Here is a 25363-nt window from a genome sequence, read left to right as displayed (position 1 = left end):
GATGCTGCAGATTTGATATCTAAGGGCACATCTTCACCTCTGCTTGTAATTTGAGGCATCCCTTGTGTCTTTCAGAACCACAAGGGCAGCTGGTGCGTTAAACACCCTTCTGCTATTCACAACTTCACCGTCCTTCATCTTTCAGTCTTGTAGCACTAGAAGTAGCTGTCTCTCCTTGTCTTGCTCTTTGCATTTAGGTGATAAGTGGATGTTGCCATGTTTTTTCTTCCTAATAATTCTCTAAGGTCATCCTTATTTCTTTGTTCACACAATTCTGGTCTCCTTCTGTCCCACTTCTCCCATTTCTGTGCTAAGGACAGGGCTTACTGTCACTGTTCTCCCACACCATCCCCCAATTCTCTGCTCTGGGATCTTACCAAGTTGCCTGCTACCCGACAGTTATATCAGCACTCTTCTCGTTTCACAAATGCATTTGACCTTCCTTTGTCACTAACTGTCTCCTGGCCATGAATGAATTACAGATTAAATCATTATCATCTATTCTGCTTTTCCTCTAATGCCTGGAAGTTCTCCTCCGCTCTTCCTAGCTGCAAAGGCTCTTTAGTTATACATTCCAAACCCAGCCTGAGTGGTTTAGGTCTGTTAATTTATGGACACTGACTGACTTGCTATGTACTCATTGCATGCACAAAGGCAACTGTCTTGATCAGCAGCATTTTACTGAGAAGCTGCTTATGTTCAGAGCCTCTAGCATTAATAGAGGACAAGTGAATGTAAGGCATGCAGCAGAGAAGGATAAGCACTCTCCGTACTGGGAACTTGCACTGGCACCTGCATACACATTCCCACACAGAGGCAGTGTGTCGTAGCTGATGTTGCATGGCTGGCAACACAGCAGTATTTGAATGCAAATCCTAGACTGCTGCTGTAGTCCTTGGACCATTCTGCCTCTATGCTTTTGCCTAAGCAGGCCCTCTCTTCCAAGAGGAATCAACACTCTGGAAGGCAGAAGGCAGCTGTGTTAGTCACCTACTTTTGCTTCCTTGTCTGCTGCTAAAAAAAAATCAAATTCACTAAGGCCGTATGAAAAAGGAAAATATGTACGGATGTGAGGAAATATGTACATGTCTATGAGCATGTTCAGGTTCTTGCATGACCTTGGGTCTGTGGAAAGCTCTTACAGATGTGGTTGAATGTATGTCCTGGAGGACTTTGTTTAGAGTAGCATGATTTAAATAAACAAAGAAAGAAATAAAACACAAACAAAAAGCCATTACCCTGGTAATTAGGAAATGGCTTAGTCATATCAAGTTCTTCAGATGTAAAAGTTTGAATGTTGCAACTGTATGAATTGATAGATGCAGGTTAACCAAGATGACCATGACTCACAGCTGAAGTATGAAGAGTAGATTTATTCCATCATTGCAGAGACATACATACACTGCTAAGTCCAAATTTGGCAGGGGCAAAAGCACCAGGCCAGTATGGGGTTTGCTGTGCATATTAAAGGCCTGATGCATATGCAAATTCATCAACAGGCTCTGTTTTTACAATTCTAAACTCTCTTATCTCCATTCCCTCCAAGCCTGTGCGAAAGAGTGCTTTTAAGTATTTAGCAACATTCTGTTATCTTCTTTGAGAGAATTCCATTTCTTTCATCAGACAGAAAACAACCCAAAGGAAACACGTGTGAAAATTCCCACACTGAAAAATTATTCTTAGCATCAGAGAATAATCTAGGTTGGAGAAGACCTCTGAAATCATTGAGTCCAACCCTATGACCTAACACCACCTTGTCAACTAGACCATGGCACTAAGTGCCACATCCAGGCTTTTCTTAAACACTTCTAGGGGCAGTGACTCCACCACCTCCCTGGGCAGCCCATTCCACTGCCCAGTACCTCTTTCTGCGAAGAATTTTTTCCTAATATCCAACCTAAACCTCCCCTGGTGCAGCTTAAGACTGTGTCCTCTTGTCCTATTGCTGGTTGCCTAGGAGAAGAGACCAACACTCACCTGGCTACAATCTCCTTTCAGGTAGTTGTAGAGAGTGATGAGGTCTCCCCTGAGCCTCCTCTTTTCCAGGCTGAACAACCTTAGCTCCTTTAGTTGCTTCTCATAGGACTTGTTCTCCAGACCCTTCCCCAGCCTCATTGCCCTTCTTTGGACCTGCTCCAGCACCTCAATGTCCTTCCTGAATTGAAGGGCCCAGAATTGGATACAGCACTTGAGGTGTGGCCTCACCGGCACTGAGTATAGGGGAAGAATCACTTCCCTGGTCCCACTGGCCACAGTGTTCCTGATACAGGCCAGGATGCCATTGGCCTTCTTGGCCACCTGGGCACACTGCTGGCTCATGTTCAACCTGCTGTCAATCAGTACCCCCAGGTCCCTTTCTGCCTTCCGAGCTGCAGGGTTATCTTGAGCGGAAACAACTAAAAATAGCACTATCTCCTCACCAAATCTTCCATTTTCAACCCTTCCTTCCCACACAATATAATGTGTGGACTCTGCATAGATGAACGTTGGCAAACAAGGGCTCATAGACATCTTGGATGAGCAGTTAGAGTTTGTGTATGCAGTAGGTTAACCCACGGTAACTCCTTTGGATTCAAGGTAGTTGAAATGCAAAGGCTACTGCAAAGACAGTAATATTTGAATTAAATATTTGAATTTATTTAAAAACTGCGCCTTATTTTAATACTCAGTAATTGCCAGGGCATAGAGACCCTTGCATTCCTTCAGGAATTGCTTGTGTAGATTGTGAAAATGCAGCTGAAACTGTATCCTGGAAGAAAGCACTGAGCAACAGTGCTGGATGGGATTGGTCAGACTTTTAAGTTCTTTGTGTTTACCCACTACAGACTCAGTGCATGGTGGAAGAGGAGCAGAGAAACGGTGTCTGCCCCAGTTCCCCTGTCCGAGTGCCTCCGGAGTCCCCCACCGCACAAGTACGCTCCCTCAGATACCGCCGTGTGAACAGCCCGGAGTCAGAACGCCTCTCCACTGCTGATGGCAAAGGGGATCCACATGAAAGAAGGTTTGTTCACCCTCTGTAGCCTCCTACTTTTTCTGGCAGTGTCTTGATGATTGACCGCTGAGACCAACCTAATCGTTAGATCAGCAGGCACTGGAAGTTTATTTCTGGGTAGAGGAGTTCATGAGCTTTATAATCTTTCTGATGAGATATAAACTCATGTCTCTTAATGAGGAGAGTTAGTGGGAATGATTCCCATCCTGTCCCTGGATGGGAAGAACTCCACAGATGGAAGGAGGGACATTTTTCAAAGGAAAAGCAAAGCATCAAATCAGAGATAAAGTAACAGTCAGAAAACTTTTGACTGGCCTGAGGTGGGAGGGAAGGATGAATCTTCTTAGGATACATACACGTAGGGGTGTATATATTCTGTAACTGGCAGATCCTGATCTGGTGGGTTTCATTATTTTATTATTTTTCCTTATTTTTCATCAATAGGAGTAGAAGTATTCACTTTTCAACATACAGCATTGTACTTGTTTGCATGTGAAAAGTACACTTTGCTTCTTGATTTTGAGGTATTAGGAATGCTTTCTCTCAGATCCACAGCAAAGAAATAAACAAAAAAACCCAAGATTAATAAAAAAATGATGAAAAGAAGCTTTTTAAACTATTGTGTGTTGGAGAACATATTTACAAAACATAAGCCCTTGGTACTGGTAATGCCCTTCACATCTGTTTTATGTTTCTAATTGAAATTCAGGGCATGCACTGTGGTTGTAGGATATGGTGAAATGGCCCCTCTAAAAGAGGTAAGGGAGAGACAGGCCTTCTTCTCTGAGAAAATCTGACAGACTTCAGCCAAGAAGAACAGTCACAAGGAGATGGTAGCTGGAAACGAAGTAGGATGTAAAGGAACTAGAGAGAGGAAGAGCTCCAAGCACTACCCCCAGTGTATTAGGCAGTGTTTTATTCTGAGTGGCTGGGGTAATCTAATGCTTTTCTGTAGTTTAGAAAGGACTGTTTGTGTTGCTATTAATAATTTAGGGTTTGAATAACTTGCTACCTGTTTGTTTTCTTCTTGCTCAGAAAAAAGACTCTTTAAAATAGGAAGGGAAACAAGGCAATATAAAGTCAGCAACACTAGTCCTGTATATTCACTAAATCCTTCTAACTCCTTACTTTCTTTCTTCCTCTCTTCCTTGTCTACTCAGCATCATGCTAAATGCATCCCTTTCTCCTGTCTTCTTTCTTCAGCTTCTGGTTTTAAAACCGGTATCTTTTTTCATCTTCCAAGTAGCCTGCACCAAGTATGGTGCAAATACAATCCCATTCTGCCCCACAATCTCTCTTTATTCTGTTTTCATCCTTTTGCAACACAGATTTGATTCCCAGCTTTGGCAAATTCTTTTGGCTTTCTGGAGTAAATTATTCTTCTCAAGGTGTCTCTCCTCTGCTGGGGAATGGATGAAGACGTTGGCTAAATTCAGAGTTTTATTTTTTCAGCAACAGCTCTTTAAAATCCAGTTCTTCATACACACAGTACAGGCCATTTTTCATTCTTAGTTTGCATACTTAAGTGGTCCTTCTTCACAACAATATATTTTTAAGACTATAACAAGTACAACCTTTCAGATCCATCACATGACTTTTGCTGAGATCTTTGTTTTTGCTCACAACTTTTATCCACATCAACCTTTGGTTCACCTCTTTCTCTACTTCCCCTTTCTTCATCAAAAACTGAAAGGCTTTCCCAGAAGAATCTGCAAGATGATCCTTTTTGAAATCGCTTTGTAAAACACACTGCAGATGTCCAAAAATCTGAGCAGCAGACACTTTGGCTTTGTGCAGCAAGCTGCTTGCCTCTGAGATAGGTGGAAAAGCAAAGTAAGAGCAGATGCAGGCCAAATGAGAAACCTGGATCATAACACTGTGGAGCAGAAAGACAGGAGTGCCACTGGCTTCTCCAGCTGAGATGCTGTCAGAGCTATTGAAGCCCAAGGAGCTTCCAGAGCCTTTTTGAAAGGTATTTCTTCATGGCTGCAGAAGCTGCTGCTATTTAGACTGTGAGCCTAACATTATACTACCCTTTGTAAAAGGATACTTGCCATATTTACTTTGTGCCTCTTCAGAATATGTTGGGGTTATCTGTGTGTAATGGGATGAAAGATTCTTGCTGTCTTCAAAGAACTTGTGTGGCCGCCTTAGAGGCCTCAGTGGCCACCACAGAGAGAGCACAGTGAAGCTGGTTACAGGAGCCCAGGAGAGACACTAGTTAGTCAGACAGTAGATTTAGGATTTAGGGGTGTTTTGGTTTTGGTCTGATTTTTTTTCACGAGCCAGTAAAACTTACCAAAGGGGAAAGGTGTTGCTGGAGGAAAATGGCTTTGATTCTGTCTAGGAGGAAAAGAGATGCTGAATTGGCTGTTACACTGAAGCACTTTAAGGGAACATCTTTATGCCACTGTAGGTTCTAGAGAAATATTTTTGCTTAAGCCTGTCTTTCTGAAGCGTACCAAGAAATGAGTGAGAAGGACTATACAGGTTTTCTCTTATCATCCCTGTCTTTAACCACAAACCTGATGTATTTTTAATTTCATGTTCTGTCTCTAGATCTCGAATGGATATACCTGGCTCTCCATCACGGCTTGTATGCTCCTCCCAGCCAGCCCAGATGCTGTCCATTGATACTGGCCAGGCTGACCGGCAGGCGAGTGGTAGGATGGATGTGTCTGCTTCGGTGGAACACGAAGCCCTCAGCAATGCTTTCCGCTCAGTGCCACTTGCAGAAGAGGAGGACTTTGATAGCAAGGAGTGGGTTATCATTGATAAGGAGACAGAACTGAAGGACTTTCACCCAGGTGCTGAGCCAAGCACCTCTGGAACCACGGATGAGGAGCCCGAGGAACTAAGGCCTATTGAAGATGGTGAAGAGAGAAGGCGCTTGGGGGCAGATGCTGCAGTCAGGCCGAAGACGCATGATGGGCGAAGTCGGGGTATGCAGCCTGTGACTGAGGAGGACAGTTCCCACAGACATGAAGGACCTTCTCAAACAGTATCTGACAGTAGACATGAACAGCAGACAGGAAGTCCAGCCCACTCCCCCTTACATTCAGCACCAGCTCTCCGACAAAGGAGACGAGAATCTGAACCTACTGGTCCTCAGAGACAGGTAAGATCCCTGGGTCTGTACCTTGTTGCCTAGCATAGCATCATCTTAGGAAACCTCAGCTGTGCTGGAGAAGTCTTTGATTCCAAGCATGATTGCTCTTGTGAAACTCTTCTGACAGCGCTTGCAAATGTTGTGAACACCTTAGAAGTGCTCCCTATAGCTATAGTGACATAGTCCACTTCTGAGGACACACTGTTATGGAGATCTTTCAGCCATTTTGGCACAGGAACAAGAGGAGAGCGCAGTTGTGATTGTGGGTGTCTTTAGTCAGTTCTCTTATGCTTTCCCACAGTGTTTTGTTAATAACTGCTTAGTTGTATGGAAGTGTTGCTAGCAAATCTTTTCCACGTAGTTTCTCAGCAGCAACAGCAGTGTATGGCAAGAAAATGCCCTCTAATCTAATTACATATCAGCACAGGCCTGCAGTAATGCAAATCATAAAATAACTCCCTGAAATTAAACTTTCTTTTAAATACCTGATATAAAGCTCAGAGTAACCAGCACTCACATCCCATCAGCCTTACTTCAGCGAGAGGCATTGTTGTTACCATGTATTTAGTCACAGAAATGTTCTTTACCTACTGTGTTTTTTCCAGATAGTTGTAGAGGGCTTTTTTTCTTTCAGTTTTGCTTTTTTCCTGTGATCCTCTAATGCTATAAAGAAGTTCAGTTTTTGGTGGGAGGTAATTTATTAGATTACGTGGAAAAATATGATACACTGTTAGGCTCAGAGTTCCTCTGTCATATCTAATCTTCCTTTCTCAGAAGAAGGCTGTCTCAGAGTGCTCAGTACAAGAGACAATCAAATTGTTCTCCTGAGAGCTTTTTGTATTTATATGTTAATGAAGATCTCTCATGCACGTGGGATCCATATGCACAGCAAAGAGCAGGCGAGTTTTGGGTAATGTACACAGTTATACCCTGCTATGACAGACATTTGTACAGTCTGCTTGTTCCTTTCTGGAAGATGGTAACTCCATTTCCCCTTCCCTCTTGAGCTTTTTCTCCAAGGAAGTGTTCACTGGACTGGAGCATGTTAAAAGAACATCCTTCCATTCAGGTCTTGCCCAGTTTCTTCTCCTCTCTGGATCCTTGAGAGGTACAAGGGAAAAAGGACTGTTAGTTTTGGCAGCAAAATGGGAATGATAAAAGAATCTATGTAAAAGGAATCAAAGCAAATCCTTGCCTGCCAGGCAGGGTGTTGCTTGCTAACGTGTATCAGGATACAGCCTACAGGCTGCTGTAGGCTGTATCCTACAGGAAGGGTAGAAATGCTGACAGCAGACACTAGTGGGACTGTCCTGCTGAGCATGGAATAGAAGCCGAACATGCTTCTCATGGAGACTGCATCCAGTTGCAAGGTTCCTAAATGGAGGTGTTTGCTGTATAAAGCCAATATGTTGAATGCTCCAGATATCTAGAGATTACGTGAGGCAAGATTGGCAGAGTTGGAAAGGTCTGTGTCTGAATTTTTTCTGCGTGTACACTTACTGGGTTGGTCAGTGCAGGATCTGCAAGATGCAGTGAACATGGTAAAAGCCAGCTGATAAGAATCAGCTGTAAAAAACATCAGGGACACTTCACTGACATATTTATTGTGACTAAAGAAGGCCAGAGACGCCTTCTTGGCCATAGAATGTACACCCCTGTGTGAAATGACTGAGGGAGTTGGGTATGGGGCAGTACGAAGGCTGCTTATCACTGCACAGTGATACTTAACAAGCAGGCAAGAAAGGTAAATCAACGGGATTGTGGGTGATTACTGCTAATATATTAGACAGGCTTTGTTCTCCAGCTGACTGGATTTTTTTGTTCCTATGCTCTGAAATACCCTCTATTTACTCCTTGGCCTAGCTTTGTGCATACAGACCAACACTGGACTTCTTTGGCTGACTGGGATTTAATTATTCTTCCTTTGATGTCTGGATCCTTCAGTTGCCTCTATACACACAGCTTTGAAGTGATATTCATATTTTTCCATTTGCTGTCACAAAACCAACTACTAACTTTCAAAGGAAAAATTACTTGGTGCCTAAAGGAAAGCAGAAGCCTGTTCTCCTTAGGTACAGCAAATAAGGAGGGACACTAACAAGAAGTTGACCAACGATTTAACTAGTGAAGATACTGATGGCCTTGTTAGCAATGACACGTTTCCTGTAGCTCAGGCTTGGGCTTCCCTGGATTTGATTGAAGCTGGGATTAGGCTCTGTGTATGTATATGTGCGTGCATGTTAGTAAATCTTCCTTATCTTTGCATATGAACTGAGCCTTTAGGATAGATAAAAATTTCACTAAATGCAGAACTACTGTGATTGATGTCATAGGCTTTGTTGTACCGATTTGTGACCTCATTTTGGTGTCCCAAAAACCGGTGATCATCCGTTGGTGTCAATAGAGTACTAACTGAGAGCAATTGGGTAATCCCTGTTCTAATGTTTTTTCTGTTTCTCCATTACCTGACTTCCATATATGAGCCGTTACTGGCAGAAAGTCAGTGACTTCTGGATTGTCATAGAATCACAACATGCTTGAGATTGGAAGGGACCTCTACAGATCACCTAGTCCCACCCTGTGCTCCAAGATGGATCACCTAGAGCAGGTTGCTCAGGACAGTGTCCAATCAGAAAGCTCTGAGGATGGAGACTCCACAACATCTCTGGGCAACCTGTTCCGGTGTTCAATCACGGTTATGATAAAAAACTTTTTCTTATGTTTAAGTGGAATTTCCTGTTTTTCAATTTATGTCCATTTCTTCTCGTTCTTTCACTGGACACCATTAAGAAGAGTGTGGATCCACCTTCTTTTTCCCATCAGGTATTTATAAATGTTGATAAGAACCTCCCTGAGCCTTCTCTTCTCCAGAATAAAAGATCCCAGCTCTCACAGCTTTTCCTCAAGTGAAAGGTCTCCCAATCCCTTCATCATCTTTGTGACTCTTCTCTGGACTATCTCTAGTATGTCCATGTTTCTCTTTTACTGGGCACCTCAGAACTGGAACACAGCACTCCAGGTGCTGAGTAGAGGGGAAGGACCATGTCACCCATCCTGCTGGCAGCACTCCTAATGCATCCTGGGAGGCTTTGGGGCCTTTCTACCACAAAGGCACCTTGCTGGCTTGTGTCCAGCTTAGAGGCCACCAGGACCTCCAGGTACTTCTCTGTCAAACTCCTTTCCAAACAGGTGACCCCCAGCATGTTCTGTTCCTTCTCACACACAGGACTGTGCAATCCCCTTTGTTGAACTTAGTGATTTTGCCCATTTCACCAGCCTATCCAGGCACCTCTGAATGTCAGCACTTGTATCACCTGGGAATCTGCTGAAGGTACACTCTGTCCCATCATCAGGGTCATTAATGAAGTCATTAAACAGTGATGGCCTTATCCACCCATGGCTACACCACTAGTGACCGGCCTCCAGCTGGACTTTTTTTCTCTAAACACTTTGAGGCCAGGAGCTCAGCCAGTTTTCAGTCCGACTCACTGTCTACTTATCTAGCCTATATTTCATCATTTTGTCTGTATGAGAGGTGGTGCTGTCCTCGTGAAACTCGGTGGGTGTAAGAGGGAGCATAATATGATCAGATGCTGCTGCTAGGAAAATCAAGTACAGAGGAGGCTCAGAATAGCCTGGGGGAATTTCTGACCCAAATATTCTCACATATTAGATACCTCCCAGTTTCAGATAACAAGAAGATGGCTGCAGTGGAGCATAGATCTCATGGGAAGTCCTAGTATAGAGGAAGAATAGGTCTGTCATGAAACTATGTCCTATTCAGGCCTAACAGAGCTCTTAGGATTTGCTTTAATGTATGCATTTCAGGGATGTACTAATAAGTCTCTGCTTATTTTTATGCACTAATGTGCGTATAAAGCTATAGAAATAGATTAAAAATGACTGGAAAAAGGATTGAACCTCCACTTCTGCTTACATATCAATCCTGATGCAGGGTTGCGCTTACTGTTGGAAATAATTTAAATCCACACCTCATAATCTAATTGAAAAATCTGTCAGGTTCTTAAACATGCTGAGTAAATTCACTGATACTTGGCAGAGATGGCAACTTACTGCTGCCTTCTGCATTAAAGAGAATTACAAATATTCTTAAATTTATGAGTTTTAGAAATTAGTTCTGACCATAGTTCTGTGCTCATTGGCGTTTCTTGACTCTGTCTCCTCTGCTGCTAGTGCAGTTGGCATTGTACAAAATGTTTTGAGATTTACCTGCCTAAAACATGCCTGTCCAAATGATGTCACATGTACAAACCACCAGAAAAGCAAAAAGTGAAAGTGGGAGATGATATTAACTCTTCTTTACCTATTCTTGGATATATTCCGCAGAGTTCAGAGAGTATTTTTCTTTTCTCTCTTATAGTACTTATCTCCCAGAGCCAAGAGTTTATCTTTTAAAAAAGGTCCCAATGTGAAGAGGCATTAATGTTTTTCCTCACCCGCTCAGCTGTGTAATTAGAATCACTCTTCAAAAACATCTCACTTGATGCTGTCTTAGGCCTCTTTTCTCCCCCAGCCAGCCAGGAGAATGCCACAAGCAGGCGTAGTTAAAGATGTCCATGTCTCAAACCTGAGAAAGCAGCAGCTGTAGAGCTTTTGAGTCCTTCCCAGCTATAGACCACCGTGGGTGTCTTTGCTGAGAGATCACACATGGGTGCTGAGCATGAAGACCTGGGTTGGTAATTCTGACAGGCAGTCAGAAGCACAATGCCCAACCAGGCAGGGGATGATGCTGTTCTCTTCCTCCATTGATTTGAGCTGGTGATGACTGTTCCTCAGAAAGGGACACAGAGACACAGGAGAGGGCTGCCTCTCAGTAAGGAGAGGGCTCCAGCATTTTGGGTGAGCTGTACTGCCTCTCTGATTCATGTTGTGTAGAACCCTGGGCTGCCCCAGGTCTGTTACCTGGAGGAACTCTGATTTGCACTGAGGACTGAAAGCGAGCAGGACTTTCTCTAGGTTATATTTTTTTGAAGCCCAGTGGCCTCCGTGGCCCCAGACCCTGGAGTAGTGATGAGGGAAATCCTTGTCACTCCTGGGGTGCCTATAGGCAGCAGGAGAAGAGGACATAAACAACTTCACTGGCTCTGAGGCAGAAAGAAGAAAAGCTGGGCTGAAATAATTGAGCAGTGGGTAGAAGCAAAACACAGCAGAGTCTCAGGGTTAAAACCCTGGGCAGAAGAGGTAGGTTGAGGGAAGAAGATGGTAGGAAAAATGAGATATGAAATGGTGCTATGTGTCTTGGTTTCCTTTCCCTTCTACAGCATTGTCTATGGGCTGCTCTAAGGGGACCTGAGGGATGATTTCTCTGTGAGAAATGGACATTTGCAGAAGAGGGGAAGACTCTTTGTTCCTTGCTTAGTGTAATTCCTATTGAGCTGCGTTTGGTGCTTGTTGTAGATTGTGATTCTTTGACATTCAACTCCTCCAGCTTCCCTTCATGAGAAGAGGAGCTTGTCAGCTGATGGAGAAGGATGAATGTAGAGTTGGCCTCTTAGACTCTTTAGATTCAGGGTCCCTATCCATCCATGTGTTAGGAATAAAGGATCAGCAAAAGGGTGATAGTAGAAGTAATGTTCACCTCTGCTCTTTATCTATCTATCTATCTATCTATCTATCTATCTACAGGTAATAGCAATTAAAACCTTAAGCTCAGCAGAAATTCCTAATTACATTTTATATCTGTAAAATATACTGAGCTCTACCAACATCACATTTTTCTGAGACTTCACATGCGAGGTGTCATACTGCTCCTGTCCAAACAGAGCAGAATAGGCCTGTTGGAAGGTGGTCCAACCTGATTACTGCAAGGGGACAAAAGGGAGCAGCACTTTCATCATTGACTGTGTAACTTAAGCATTACAGCATCAATGAAAAAAAGTGGCATGTCTGTAACCTCAGCTTCAGCCCAGAGGCAACAAAACCAAAGTGCGCTTGCTGATGGGGTGTTACAATTTGCTCCTTCATGGCCTGGGCAAGGTCCTTGGTCTTGTGCTGTGAAGGAAGTCTATCAGGGTAGCTGGTAGCTTTTGATCTGAGAAATCTTTACCATGTTGGGATGATGTATACCCTAGAAATCATACAATATGATGAACCCAAACATGGAGCAAAAACTAAGAATAAAAATTCCAGTATGCTTAGTTGTGCAGCTTGCAAACACCCAGGGCTAAATTTCTACACCATCTATGCAAAAAGAGATGTTTGTCTTTATGAGAAATTAATTCTGCTGTCCGAATTTTATTTGTCTATCTCAAGTACCCTGTATGACAGCATTACATTATTATTATCATCTGAGACTGACCTATGCAGTGACATGCAATACATTTAGGACTGTGAATAATTGCTTTTCACATTTAATGCCCACCATGAACTGAGTAGCTCTCAGGTGCTTATGAAAATATCTGTCTCAAAGCACTGCGAAGATATTGAAGGTGACAGGAAAGAGATGAGACTGGATGACATTCAGCTCTTTTTCTAGTGCAAGGTCAATATCTCCAGTAAGGTATGGAGAGCAGTTTTGTCTTAAAGAAAATACAATATTGCATTTTTGCATTTCCCAATTACATTTTGAAACCTGTGGAGACTTCCTGAAAAGAAATGCAGCACAAGGAAGGGAATGGATTTGAAAGGAAAAATGGGATTCTGAAAAAAATGATCTGGTGTTGGAAACTGAGGTTGCTGACCCCTGTGAAAGTGCTAGTTTCATAACAGAGGTAGAAAGAGGAGGAAGGGCTTAGCATTTTCAAGGTGAAGAATCTGAAGTTGTTCCCATAATACTTCTCTCTTCCAGTCAGTGTGTAAAGGGAAGGTAGGGACTGCGATCTCAATCTGACACAAGTTGTCTGTCCTCTGTGCGTGTACTTCCTCCCTCTCCTGGCTATCCCTGGATCACAGAAGCAGAAAAGGGACCTAAGAGTGTATCTTCTCATGTCCTCCTGTGGCTTTGTGTTTCAAATTTCACACTGAAAGGAGAACTATACTCTGCCTGCCTTTCCAGCTGCTGTCTGTGCTCTGCTTACCAGAACTGGAAGCATTAACACTCCCCCTGCAGGTACTCAATATGAAAGTGTATCAGGAGGCCAGCAGTGTAAGTGTGAGAAAAGTGTACTAACAGCCCCCAAAGTTGCCTTTGCGAATCCCTGGAGTGAGTTTTAATGAGACTCGTTGAAAGAGCCCCTGAGAATCCCTCGCTTTTAAATACACATAATCATTTTAGCACCAGGTGTTTCACCTTTTCTTGTACACATGGTTTCCAAATGTGTTCAGAGTTTGAGTGTTACCTATATGCAAAATGTATGAATAGCCTAATGACATGCCAAGATGAGCAATGCCAATGGAACAGAGGGGTGAGGCATGTGGCCCGAAGAGCCAAAGGAGGGGACTGACGTAGCAGAGCCTGACACTGCTGGTGTCGCTCATGTCCGTGTGTGGCTGGGGAGAGCATGGCAGGCCCCCTGTAATGGCAGGCTTCCATGGTGCTCATAGCATCCCTGGGAATTGATAGACACAGAGCAGTAAGTAAGGCCCTGTGTAGAGCAAAAGCATTTTTCATCCACCGGCGAAGATGTCTGCAGCATGCGCATCACAAACCAGGGGCGAGTCAAGTCTTTGCCTGACACCTTTTCCTCCACTCTTCTTGGTCTTTTTCAGTTGGAGGAGGACAGGCCTTCTCAGCACTCCCTCCCGAGGTACAGCCCCCTGAGAAGACTGGCGTCCTCCGTTTTCTCCTCCTCAACCCTGGAGACAGAACACTACCCTCACGTTGGTGGCACTTTCATACAGCGCAGCCGTTCAGCGGAGAGCAGCCCCGTGCGCATGCCCCACCGCAGGCACATGCCCCTCACGGCAGGAAACCACAGACTCATGCCTTCCGTCCTCCGCATTTCCAGGTCCCAGCTCCAGCAGGTGTGGGCCCGCTTCACACACAAAACATAGCCTGTTCAGGGAAGCAGCAGCCTCCATAATGCAATAATAGATCCCACCTGCCCACAATGTGTCACCACTTAATGCAATATTGAACCCCAGACAACACTGGCCTAAGGTACTGTAACTTCCAAAGCCCCTGCAACCAGACCCCACAGAGACTGAAAACATCTGCCTTTCTAAACCTCCCAGCAGCCTGGGCAAGGGGCGGCAGCAAGGCCGAAGATGAGAACGCGGATGGTGAACGTGTGATGTGTGAAAGAGATGGATGTCAGGGCTCATCTGAAACGCTCGCTCGCGGGTCCTGCAGCCTTGGGGTAGGAAGTGCAGGGCTGCCTCACTGAACACATGCAATCAAGCAACAAACATTGTCAAATTATGACTGAACTGGAGAGACCTTCCTTGGCAAATCGGTTCAAGCATCTTTGTTGGTATCTTACACTGGGCTGAATCTGTAAGCAGTTTTGCTCCATCTAGATATAGGTAGACTCCCACTGAAAGCTCACCTGAGGCAGGACCTCAGGTTTGTCCCTCTTGTGGAGTTACGATCATGTATCTCTTTGTTGTTTTGGCTTTGGAAATCCCCTTGTTTTTGTTGACATTTGGTTTCCATACAGTCACCACACACTTCTGTCTCTCTGGCTTTGCCTCTGTTACATGGCAATGGAACTGTGTGTCTGCTCTCCACTCCTAAGCTGCTCTAAATTTTCCTGCCTTCTCCTAGAGGCACTGACTGTCAAGAGTTGGTTAGCAAGGATTTTCTTACTGATCTGGTTGTATATTACACTGTTTCTATACTCCAGAAGTTTTAGACACCTGCGGCTTTTCAGTGGCAGAGCAGTCCTGCTCCTTGGCCTTTCTTGGAAATGCCCATGGTAACACATCTCACTTGAGAAATAAAGTGGCCTCAGCTCTTGGTATACTGAGACCCCGGAGTCCTTGCCTAAAACTGACTTGAATCTCAGAGGAAAAGGGAGACCAAAGTTAATTTAAATTGTCATAAGTATACTTATTTCCTGTACTCGTAGAAATATATTGCCCTTCTCAGTGGAGCTGCAGTGTAAAACGCCAGATTGTATGAAGACCTTCTGTAATTAAGTGACTGTAGTAACTGTCTTCTATTGGCATGAGCCTTTGGTCCAATATTCTGGGAAAAGAGGCATTATGGATGTTAAGGTTGAAGAAGAAGGGCTCGCTGCTAGTGCTCAGGGCTTTAGGAAAGTGCAAGTTAACACACCCTTTTTGAGAAGATTCAGCACCGTTATGACCAGTCTCTTCCCACCACAGTCATTCTTGATTCAGTGACATCAATTTCCTTTGATTTGCCCCAAGACCACATGTGAACAGGACAATTTACTGCTCAACCAAAGTTGTTATCTGCATTTTGTTCATCAGTTTCGTTTTTAAAAAAGGGACTGGGCTTTGCCAGGAATACTTCGGCTGAATTAACCAGTAGCCTAATCCTATTTGACAGTTCTCTTGTCAAGATACCAGAAAGAGCAAGGCTTTACTCTTCTCAAAGTAAGATGAGAAGGGATGATTTCCTTAAGTAGACTCTTCTCTGATGTTATTTATTTCCAGTAGAAAGTTGAATAGAACAACAGATTCTGGAGGAAATGGAATTTGTGAAAGAGGTAGACTTAAACTCAGTAACTCTTAATAATTTTTGTTCATAGCCTCCAAAACACTGATGTTCACTTTTCAGGGTCAATTTTAGGAATGTAAATTACTCTTCTTCTATTTTTAAAGAAAAATCAAACAATTTTTAGTTTTGCCAGTGAGAGAAGGGAACAAACAGGATAACTGGGTGTTTATAAAATCCAACCCTTTTATTCAGACAAAAACAATGACTAGCTCCATACATAAAATTCAAAGGTCAGTAATCTACCTAATGCTACTCATCATGGTTATATATAGAACTGCTCTTCTAAGTTCAAAAGTCTGATTGATAAAGATGTTTTATTTATATAGACTTCAAGTAAGACTTTCTACCAGTTAAAATTATTAATAAATTGAAAGCCAACTAACCAAACAAAAAATGTTTATATGTTGCTATCTCTTAAAAGAGGGGGCTGTTTCTCATTAGGATTCCTGATCTCCTGCCCTTAGCTCAGCACTGTTCCACACCTTTAGTGGCTGTCAAGAAGAAAAGAGAAATCACTGAGGAGAAGGTTTGTAGTGACAGAAGGTGGGTGGTTTGATAAAATACTACTGACAGGCCAACTCTGCAGAAGGATCTGGATTGCTTGATAAATTGCTTGCATTGAAAGTAATGTTTGCATTCACCTAGGGGCAAGGTCATGTTTTGAGTACAAAGAATATAGGTCACATGTACAGAATGGGAGAAACTGTGCCCTGGGAGGTGCTGTCTCCCAGAATGAGGTGGAAGTTAGGTGCAGTAATTAGCTGCATCTAAGTTCTCATTATGCTGCTACAACAAAAAAGAATAAATACATTTTTCTTTTATGTATCAGCAGGAAAATGAAGATGTGAGCAGAGGGGAGATCTTTTGTAGTGGTGAGATCACAACTCGACATCATATTCAAGTCTTCTCTGTAAATTTTTGTAAAAAAAAAAACCTAAAAGAGGAGAAGTGATACAAGAATGTTTGATTCTGTAAAACCTGCCTTGTAGAATGAGCTGAAAGAAATGCAGTCTGTCATTAAAGACAACACTAAAAAGTGACATGATTGCTGTTAGGTCGACCTCTGCCTGAAGAGAGCAAGACAGGTTTTATTCTGCCAGGCAAAGATATTGGTAGTAGTGCTGGAAGGTGAAGTAGCAGAGGTAAAACTAGAAACAAGATGCTCATTTTAAAGACATAGGTGTGTAGTAAACCACTGAAATACATTATTAAAAGACACTTTGAATTCTTTGCTGTTCAGACTCTGTAAGGTGGGATATTGGTTTCTAAACCAGTCCTGTTAAACTGTCAAATTTGGGCTCTATACCAGAGTAACTGGACATGTTGCTGTTGCCTGGTTTTTATGGGAAGTCTTATTTCATGATCAATATGTCTTTTCCAACTTAATTCTGAACAAACTAATTGGTGATAATGGCTGGAATCCTGATGTTAAAGTAGTATGCTAAGAGTATTAAAAATAGTAAGTTTGCAATTTTTTTAACATCTTCATTCTAGTGCTGTAATAATTACTATGGAGTCCACATATTGCTGAGGAACAGTTGGCAAATTAAATAAATGTGAAAATAGCTCTTTTTTATATATATGGAAATGTAATAAATTAATATTGAAACTAGTTGCAGTGCAATTCTAAAAACACTTCTGTAGATTACATTTATATTGCATTTATTTACTGTGTTTCATTTATAATGACTGCAATTATAAATGTAAGTATGTCCAAAATTGGTTGGCAAAAACCCCCACAACTAGAAAGCTCAAAGGAAATGTCAAGCAGTCATTTTGCATTGGGGGCTGCACTTTCATGGTCAAGTTAGGGGAACAGAAGTATCAGTTCTCCAAGACATCCCCCCTACCCTTTCAGCCCTTTTTGTTGTGCCAGTGCCAGTGTTTGTGTGGCTGCACAGACCTGCACAGGGAAAAGGACAGTTGTTTTCAGTTTTTGTTCATTTCCTGCTTTGGTTCCCTGTCCATTTGCACAACTGCAAGCCAAAGTCAGCAGGGAGAAAAAAAAAACAACAACTAATAGAAGGCTGTTGGCATGAAAAGTGATCATGGGGTATGGGCTGAAAAGTTAGTTGCCCTAGTTATTTATCCTTTTATGTTTGATAGGATTTTTAAAAAATTCTTCAACTGGGATAAGCCAATGTAAATCAATACTAATAAAATAAAATTCCCTTTTGGTATTAGATTCTTAGAGAAATTTTGTTCACCAGAAGGGTCCAAGAACAGTGTTTGCATCCTGAGAGATACTCTTCTTTTTACTTCTCATTGTACATAGCACTTGTTCTCCTCAGAATTCAAATTCAAAATGAGCATTTGCCACTTCTATCACAGAGATCATGAGCATCAGGACAGATAGCTGTTGCTAGGATCTCATGATCTACTTAAACAAGCAAATGTTCATCACTTGTAGTTACATACAAAAGCCATCTTTTTATATCTTGGCCTCTTGTCTCCTCTCACTTTCTTTCTATGCAGAATGGGAGATGTTTCCAATTTATTACTCTCTCCCCAGCTGCCTGCTGTCAAATGCTTGGGTTAAGCAGCATGAATTGGGTAAATGTAGTTACACCAACAAGCATTCACTTTCAGTGGAAGTTTTAGTGGGAGAGGGTTGACTGAAAATGAATTACACTGACACAGGTATACCCATGTTGACACCCTGGTGTGAGCCTAACTTTACCATTCCCATACCTTTCTACTAGTGCTGAGGGGCAGGCATGTGAAAGAGTTATGGTGCATCACCTCTCTGTTTAAAGTATCTTCTGTCAGAGTTATGATAGAAAGTAAGATAGAAATGCCCCATAAAACAGCCATATGGGTGATATAATCCCATCCTTATGCTACCTCTTCATGTTGAAGTTGCTCTTGTTCTTCCACTCCTTCTCTGTGTTGTGTGTCTGAACCTGGACATTGTGGTGGTCAAGGCTGCTGCAGGACTGTTGTTCTGAAAGAGGCAAACTCATTCAAAAGTTGTATTTGTTGAGCTAAATATCTTTGTGGCTCCTAGAGAGGTCCAACCTGGATGATGCTTTCCTTGCTTCATGACAGATGTTGACTCCAAGACTTTTCTTTCAACTCTTTTCCTGTAGTTTCTGTGGTGATTCTTCAAGGATCCCCAGAAACAGATCAGCCCACCTCTCCGATCTTGTGTCCAAATGAATTTTGAGGAGTGTGTAGGAAGCTGCTTTTGCTGCCTTTCAGTTACTAAGTACTCAGCTGAGGGCAAGAGTTTGGGTGTACCTTCTCCTTTCTGGTGCTGGGAGGCAGCAGGCACTGCCTGAGCTAGGAAGGATGTTGGCAGCTGACACCTTCCCTGCCCGGGATGAAGAACTTGGACAGTTGGCCTCCAGGCTGGATTGAGATAAGGCAGCCTGTCTCCTCTAGGATCTCATGCATTGCTCTGTAACCAGAGAAATTGCTGAGGAGCTGCCACCCAGCCTATGTTTAAATTTGAATATGAATGCAAGAACAACAGCAGTTGGCTCTAGCCCCAGGCTGCTGGTAGACTTCACATACAACACAATGATGAGACAGAACCCCCTTATCTTCACCTAACTGCTGAGAAGCTCTGTTGGATCTAGTTGCCTCTTTGTTCCCCTTTGCCTATCCCAACTCTTCCCCATATGACAGTCTTTTTGCTCCACCCTGGTTGCCTGTGTCCCACTCTACACATTCAACTGCCCCCGTGGTTTACTTCCATTGCCATTAATGGAATCTCATCCCTCACATTCTCATTGCATCCTTGGGTACCTGCACTACCTCCTGCCTTTGCCATTCCCAAGAATCTGCAAAACATGCCTCCTGCACCAGTTTCCTATGCATTCCATAGCTCACAGTGCACTATACAGTCCCTGTATCACTTTGATCAACCAAGAGGCCTTCCCTCCCCCTGATTTCCTTGGAGGAAATTGGGGAAAAAAAAAAAGGTACATTTTGGCACTTGGAGAAGTCTCAGATCTACATGGAATCTGTGTGAGGATTGCATTGTTTAAAGGCAGCTTGATTTCAAAGATGATAATGGAAGATACCTTTCATTTTCAAGACAGCTTCACAAGTTTCAAATCCTGGAATCCTTAGTACTTAGGAAACTCCCCCAAATTATTGTCTGCATCAGCAGCTAAATTTAGACAACTAGCAATGCTCTTTACCTTAAGACACAGGTATCATCTGTATTTGCAAACCATGTAAATAGCTGGTTAAACACCACTTCTATCATTGTGAGCACATCTCTAAGTTCCATTTGAATTGGTCCTGATCTCTGTGAGTGAGAAAATGTCTTGACTCCAGTTGCAAATTGTACAAGTTCTTCCAAATGGATGTTTTCTAAGCTGGCAAAATTGGCTGTCCCCATTTTCTAGCCTGGGAGTTGGGGGAGTGTGGAGACTCCAAATAGAAATAGAGTATTTAAAAACAGCCAGGACAGGGCAATTGTAAATGCAACAAAGCTGACACTTTTTTCATTAACTGTAAACTTTAACACACTGGTGTTTCCTCATGTTACCTATCTTAATCTGGAGGTGTCACAGAATGGTGAATTGTTTTCTTGAGGATTGGTGTTCTTCACTTTGGCACATATAATGACTGTTCTTCCCTTATCAAGTGTGTGCCACTGCCATTAGGCCACCAAAGTATCTTGTTTTAAACAAGCTCCTTGTTTCTTCTACAGTTCCATTTGGCACTTAGCTCTCCCCAGCTGCTTCTGTGGCAGTCAGGCCCAAGTGTTATACAAGAAGGCAGTGTGCCTTTTAAAACCATTCAAGTCTTTTTTCCTTTGTGATACATTTTTTAGATAGAGGACCTCTGGAAAGAGGCCTAATCATTTCAAACTGATCAGCCATAATAAGCGAAGGTGCTTCCCTAGCCTGCTCACAGGGCAAAGAGCTTGAGTGGCACTTCAACAGTTGGGCTGTTTCTTTTCCAAGGGGTACTCTAAAGCCAGTGAACATACACCTTCTCTTCTAACTCACATAAGCTGTGAGCACTTTGAGATGAGAAACAAAACAAGTGTCATTCACGACATTTCTCTGCTCCGTGCTTCAAACATTTCTTCCAAAGATTTCACTTTGGAGTGTTTAACTACCTCATCTGTCTTTTGTTTCAGTAGCATCGCCAGGCTTTGGTACCATCTTTATCACTGGCTACACTGCCCCAAAGTGTGCAGCCTCTCATAAGAGTCTCAATGATTTGTTTTGTACTAGAAGCCTTCTACAGTCAGATGGGAAACCAGAGCAAACACCTCAATTTAGCCTTTTCAGAGTTTATTCAGAAACAACACTTACAGTCATGGTACTCCTACCTTCCTATGGCCTCTTAACCCAAAAGATCACCAAGTGCTTTATTTTTCCCGTGAGTCACTTCTCTGCTATTGACATGCAGGATTTCTGGAAGAAGCCAGCAGCAAATAAAGCCTTTTCAGAACATGTCAGGATGAAGCCAGACGTGAGAGTTTGATTGCACAGAGGGAATTTCAGGAGGCAGAATATTTTTTCATGATCTGTAAGTTGTCAGAATGGTAGGTGGGACCTATATACCAAATACAACAAATATCATTGAGATATTTCTTTGCAAATCACCAGGAACTTCACTTGCTCTCTTGTGTAAAAATGCACTATTTGAATCTGGTGCTGTGATCCTTTGTAAATAAATTAAGGCAAGAAAAGATAACCATTGCTAGTTTAGTCCTCTCTTGTAAAATAGCTTAACAATTGGATGCACTATGAGACTGAAGATTGGAAAGCATGGAAAGATATGTTCAGTCCTTTTCCTGTTTTCTAATATACTTCCTTGTCACACCTCCATCAATCTTCCATGATGTGTATATGTGGAACTTTTAAGTGCTTGACAGTGGCACACAAGATTATTCTTGAAAATATAAAATTTTCTACTGCTTTTCTGGAGGGATTGGTGACAGATACAGACCATGTTTGTCCAGTGGGTCTAGCATCTCTTCCTTAGGCTACATGGAGTCTCTGTGGTATCCAGTCACATTTGTATTACAGCCACATAATACTGCGTCAATGACCTAATTTAGTTTTATTGTAAACTGCTGGGTTAGATGAATGTCACGTTTCATTATGGTTGTCATTAGAGATTTATTCATGACACTATCAGAACTTTACCTGGAGCTGAGACCGTTTTGCCACTTTCACATTGAATAAGGGCTCTTTTATCCCAATCTATTCAAAAGAGAAGCTTTTATTTTTATTTTTCCTTTTCCTGTTTCCCTTTGGTGACAAATGGGAAAGAACAATTTATAGACAGCTCTAGTATATTTGTCTAGCTCTACTTGGCAGTAACAGATGGCCTGCAAGAGGCTAGCTGAAAAAAAATAAAATTGCATTTCATAGCAGACAAGGTCTGAAGCCTTTAAAATTATGGATAATTTGCAAATCCCTAAAATTCTGTTAGTGTTTATTGTGAATAAAGTGCCCCAGATATTTCTCAGCTGGAGAACATGGGGTACCCTTCTTCTTGAGCTGCTTCCCCTGTAGTTGCCAGCCCTCCCCAGAGTGACTGGAGGAGATGACAATTTCTGGAGAGGCTGACCAAAGTAAGCCAGATGTGCTTCCTGATTTCACTGTTGTCCCCAGGGTGGTGTTGTGTTGCTTTTTGCTGGATCTTCCATTTCTGATTGTATGTATGTTTATATGTGTGCATGACCTGCACATGGAGGGTGAATGGCCACGTGTGGTCCTGCCTTACAGAAGTGTTTCTGTGTCAGTAATGGACCACTTTGCACACACCCAAATGCTCAAAAGGCAAAAAGTTGCAAAGAACAAATCTCAACCAGTTACAGAAAGTATCCTTACAATGTCTGGTTCAGATGGCACACCTGGCCTCCTTTGCATGTTTCAGGTCTGATTTCAGCAACCTGGCCCAGCCCAGTTCTCTTAATTCAGTGTGTTGTGACACACATACATGTCTCTCTTTTTGCTGTCAACTGGTGGCAGAGTATTCTGGCAATAAGAACAGTGCTGCCACTTGGGACATAATTTATAGTATGCAAACACCTATTTTGGGTAACATTAAAATATGAAATAAAATATGTAAAGGCTGATCATTGCAGTACTACCTTCCTTTTCGTTGCATTTTTATACCACGTGTTTTGTGTTCGGGTCGCTATAACACACAGACCTGCATTGGCAGTTCCAGGGGACAGCGCAAAGATTAATTTCTGGGAAATGTTTCTAAGTATTATTTGCTATATTGCAACTTCTTTGTATCACACCTGCCGTTGAAACAATGATGTTATGATGAATGTACATTTTGAACAAGCTGCTAACTGTGTAACCTGGGGATTGGAAGCAATCCTCATTTTACATTCACTTGCATGTCTTATAGTGTTTGAAAAGAAAATGGCTTTATGTTTGGAGGTTTTATTTTTTCATATGCAAAGTGTTTCAAGTGAGTTACCTCATCTAGTGCACTTGCCTCATAAGAATCCCCAGGGCTTCCTCCAACAACTCCACCAAGTTTCTCAGTTTAATTATGAGTGCAATTAGTTATTTGGCAACATGAAAGACAGTAATGGCAAATTTCCTCTGAAGAAGTCAGATAAGGAGGATTTCTGTGGGACTCTTGCCCCTTCAGCTTGGTCCTTCCTAAAGAAAACCTGACAGATCAGGTTCTTATTCAGCACCGCTAATTTCTGGTTATTTTTATGACTAAGGAAGATGTTTAGCTTTCAGAATATTCTTCTTCTTTCTTGCTGCTATTAAGTTGCCTTTTCAGTTAGGGACTAGAACAATTTTTGAATTGTCGTTTCCTTCCACTTTGCTCACCATTTCCAGTGTCTCCTTTGAGTGATAAAAATAAGGTGGCCCCTCTGTCTGCTCAGACAGGGAGATCTGTGTTGACACTTGCTGGAGACACTGGTGGGTGCAGAGGGGGGAAGCTAAGTGGCAGGCATACCACCTTTACAGAGCTTTTGCTTCCATCCAAGACGCTAGGAAAACTGGCACAAACCTAACATATGAAAGCACAAATAGAGAGGAGCAGAGCACTTATCCAGCACAGGACTGGACTGTCCTATTCACCTTGGTAAAAAGAATGAAGAAAAAGGCTGTGGAGCATTTGATGGTAAGATGCTGGAAAGAGGAACATCTCTGACGTTTATGGTGCTGATTCTTGGAACACGGAGATCCTGCAAGCAAGCGTGGCAGCTCTAAGACTCCTGCTACTTTTACCTGATCTGATGCTGGTTTGAAGAAAGAGCTGCTTCAGAAACTCAGATTCTAGGTTTTTTCCACTCACTGTTGTCAATCCTGCCAGATCTCCCAGTCCCAATTAAGCTTAGTCTGTGTTGGCAGAGGATAATGTCACTTCCAGGATATGCTAAGGTCCTGATGTATCCAAATAAAAACTGTTACAGGGAAGACAGGACTACAGCTCTTGCTGTCTGTGTGCCATCTACTTCTCTCAGGACTAAGGCCTCTTCCCATTTCCAATGGAACAATTAACATTGTGTTGGGAACTTGATTTCTGCTTCTCAGACTTTCCAGCTCCCATGAAGAATCTCAGGGACCAGCATATCCTTCCTTTGCATTACCTTGTGTCACATGTTAGACTTCTGTTGCTGCTAAGCAGGAGAGTCCAAACCATATTTAACCAACTGCTACTCAAGTAGGAGGTGAATGTGGGTTTCTGTAGTCATTGCTACTGAGAGGAGGCAAAAGTCGTAGGTCACCTGTTGTGCTTCCTGGTTTGCTTGAGAAACTTCATCTGCTGAGACTTGAGTTAGCTTGAAGCAGTGGATCTCAGTACAGTCCCCTTCAGCTGTGTCTCCAGCATTAAGAGGGACAGCAGAAGGGATTCGTCAAGTTGCCAGAAGTCCTCACAGATTGCTAGGGACAAAAGGTTTGCAGAAGCTGTGGAAGTTTGTCTCAGGGGGAAGGCAGCAGGGAGATGGAGGGGACGCAGCCTGCTGTAGCTTTAAAGCAGTACTGCGTAGGGATCCACTTAGAAGGATATAGTTGACTAAAGGGATCCGACGCTTGTTTTCCTTGAGTCTTTTTATTCTTCCGGTATCTAATCCCTTTAGAGCCTAAGGTCAACCCCTTTTTGTACTGCAATAACACTGTAATATATGCTTGCACTAATTCTTCTGGTACACCAAGCATGCAAAACAAATTTAAAGCTTTTTTTTTCAGAAGAAAAAGACTGTATTATGGTGTATATAGAAATACTGAGAGAGAATTTGAATTCTGTCTCCTGTATAAAAGCATGCATTGATTACCTGTATGTAGATCATGCTGTAAATGCTGCAGAGTACTGTAAAATCCTACACTTGAAATCACAATGAACAGGCAATGTCATCAAAAACAAACGAAACAGAAGCTGTGCAATGGTTTTCGTGCCTTTTTTAAATCCATGTATGTTAATCCAGACAATCGGAAAAAAAAAAGAAAAAAAAGAGAAAGAAAAAAAAACAAACAAAAAAAAGCTTGTATACTACTAAAACCTTATTAAAGAATCAAAGGCAGCACCTTGTTGATGACTGTTTCTTCGTTTACTTGTTGGCTTTCTTTGGTGATGGCTGCATTTTTTATTTCCTTTCTTGCTTTGTTTTTCTACTCTCTTTGCTTCCCAGCTCTGGGAAGGTGTCCCTTGCTCATCCTTGGGTACATTGGAGCACTGGGCAGGGAGATGAAGGAGAACTGATAGAACTGTGAGAGTT

The 25363-nt window shown here is 42.5% G+C and overlaps 1 protein-coding gene across 5 annotated transcripts in view; it reads left to right on the top strand.

The window, feature by feature from the left end:
- Window positions 1–25363, top strand: part of TTBK1 (tau tubulin kinase 1) — a 108600-nt gene that overhangs the window by 63733 nt on the left and 19504 nt on the right. For all 5 annotated transcript variants that reach the window (XM_051793029.1, XM_051793030.1, XM_051793028.1 and 2 more), the window contains 2 exons: window positions 2826–3001; window positions 5552–6110. In XM_051793029.1, coding sequence (XP_051648989.1) covers window positions 2826–3001; window positions 5552–6110 — 735 coding nt within the window. The remainder of the gene's footprint in view (window positions 1–2825; window positions 3002–5551; window positions 6111–25363) is intronic.

The sequence above is a fragment of the Manacus candei genome, unplaced genomic scaffold, assembly GCF_025592945.1.
Source record: "Manacus candei isolate 608988 ecotype Guabito, Panama unplaced genomic scaffold, ASM2559294v1 h1tg000035l, whole genome shotgun sequence".
Classification (NCBI taxonomy): domain Eukaryota; kingdom Metazoa; phylum Chordata; class Aves; order Passeriformes; family Pipridae; genus Manacus; species Manacus candei.
Note: the sequence above shows the minus strand (reverse complement) of the source record. Positions and strands in the feature narration are given on the sequence as shown.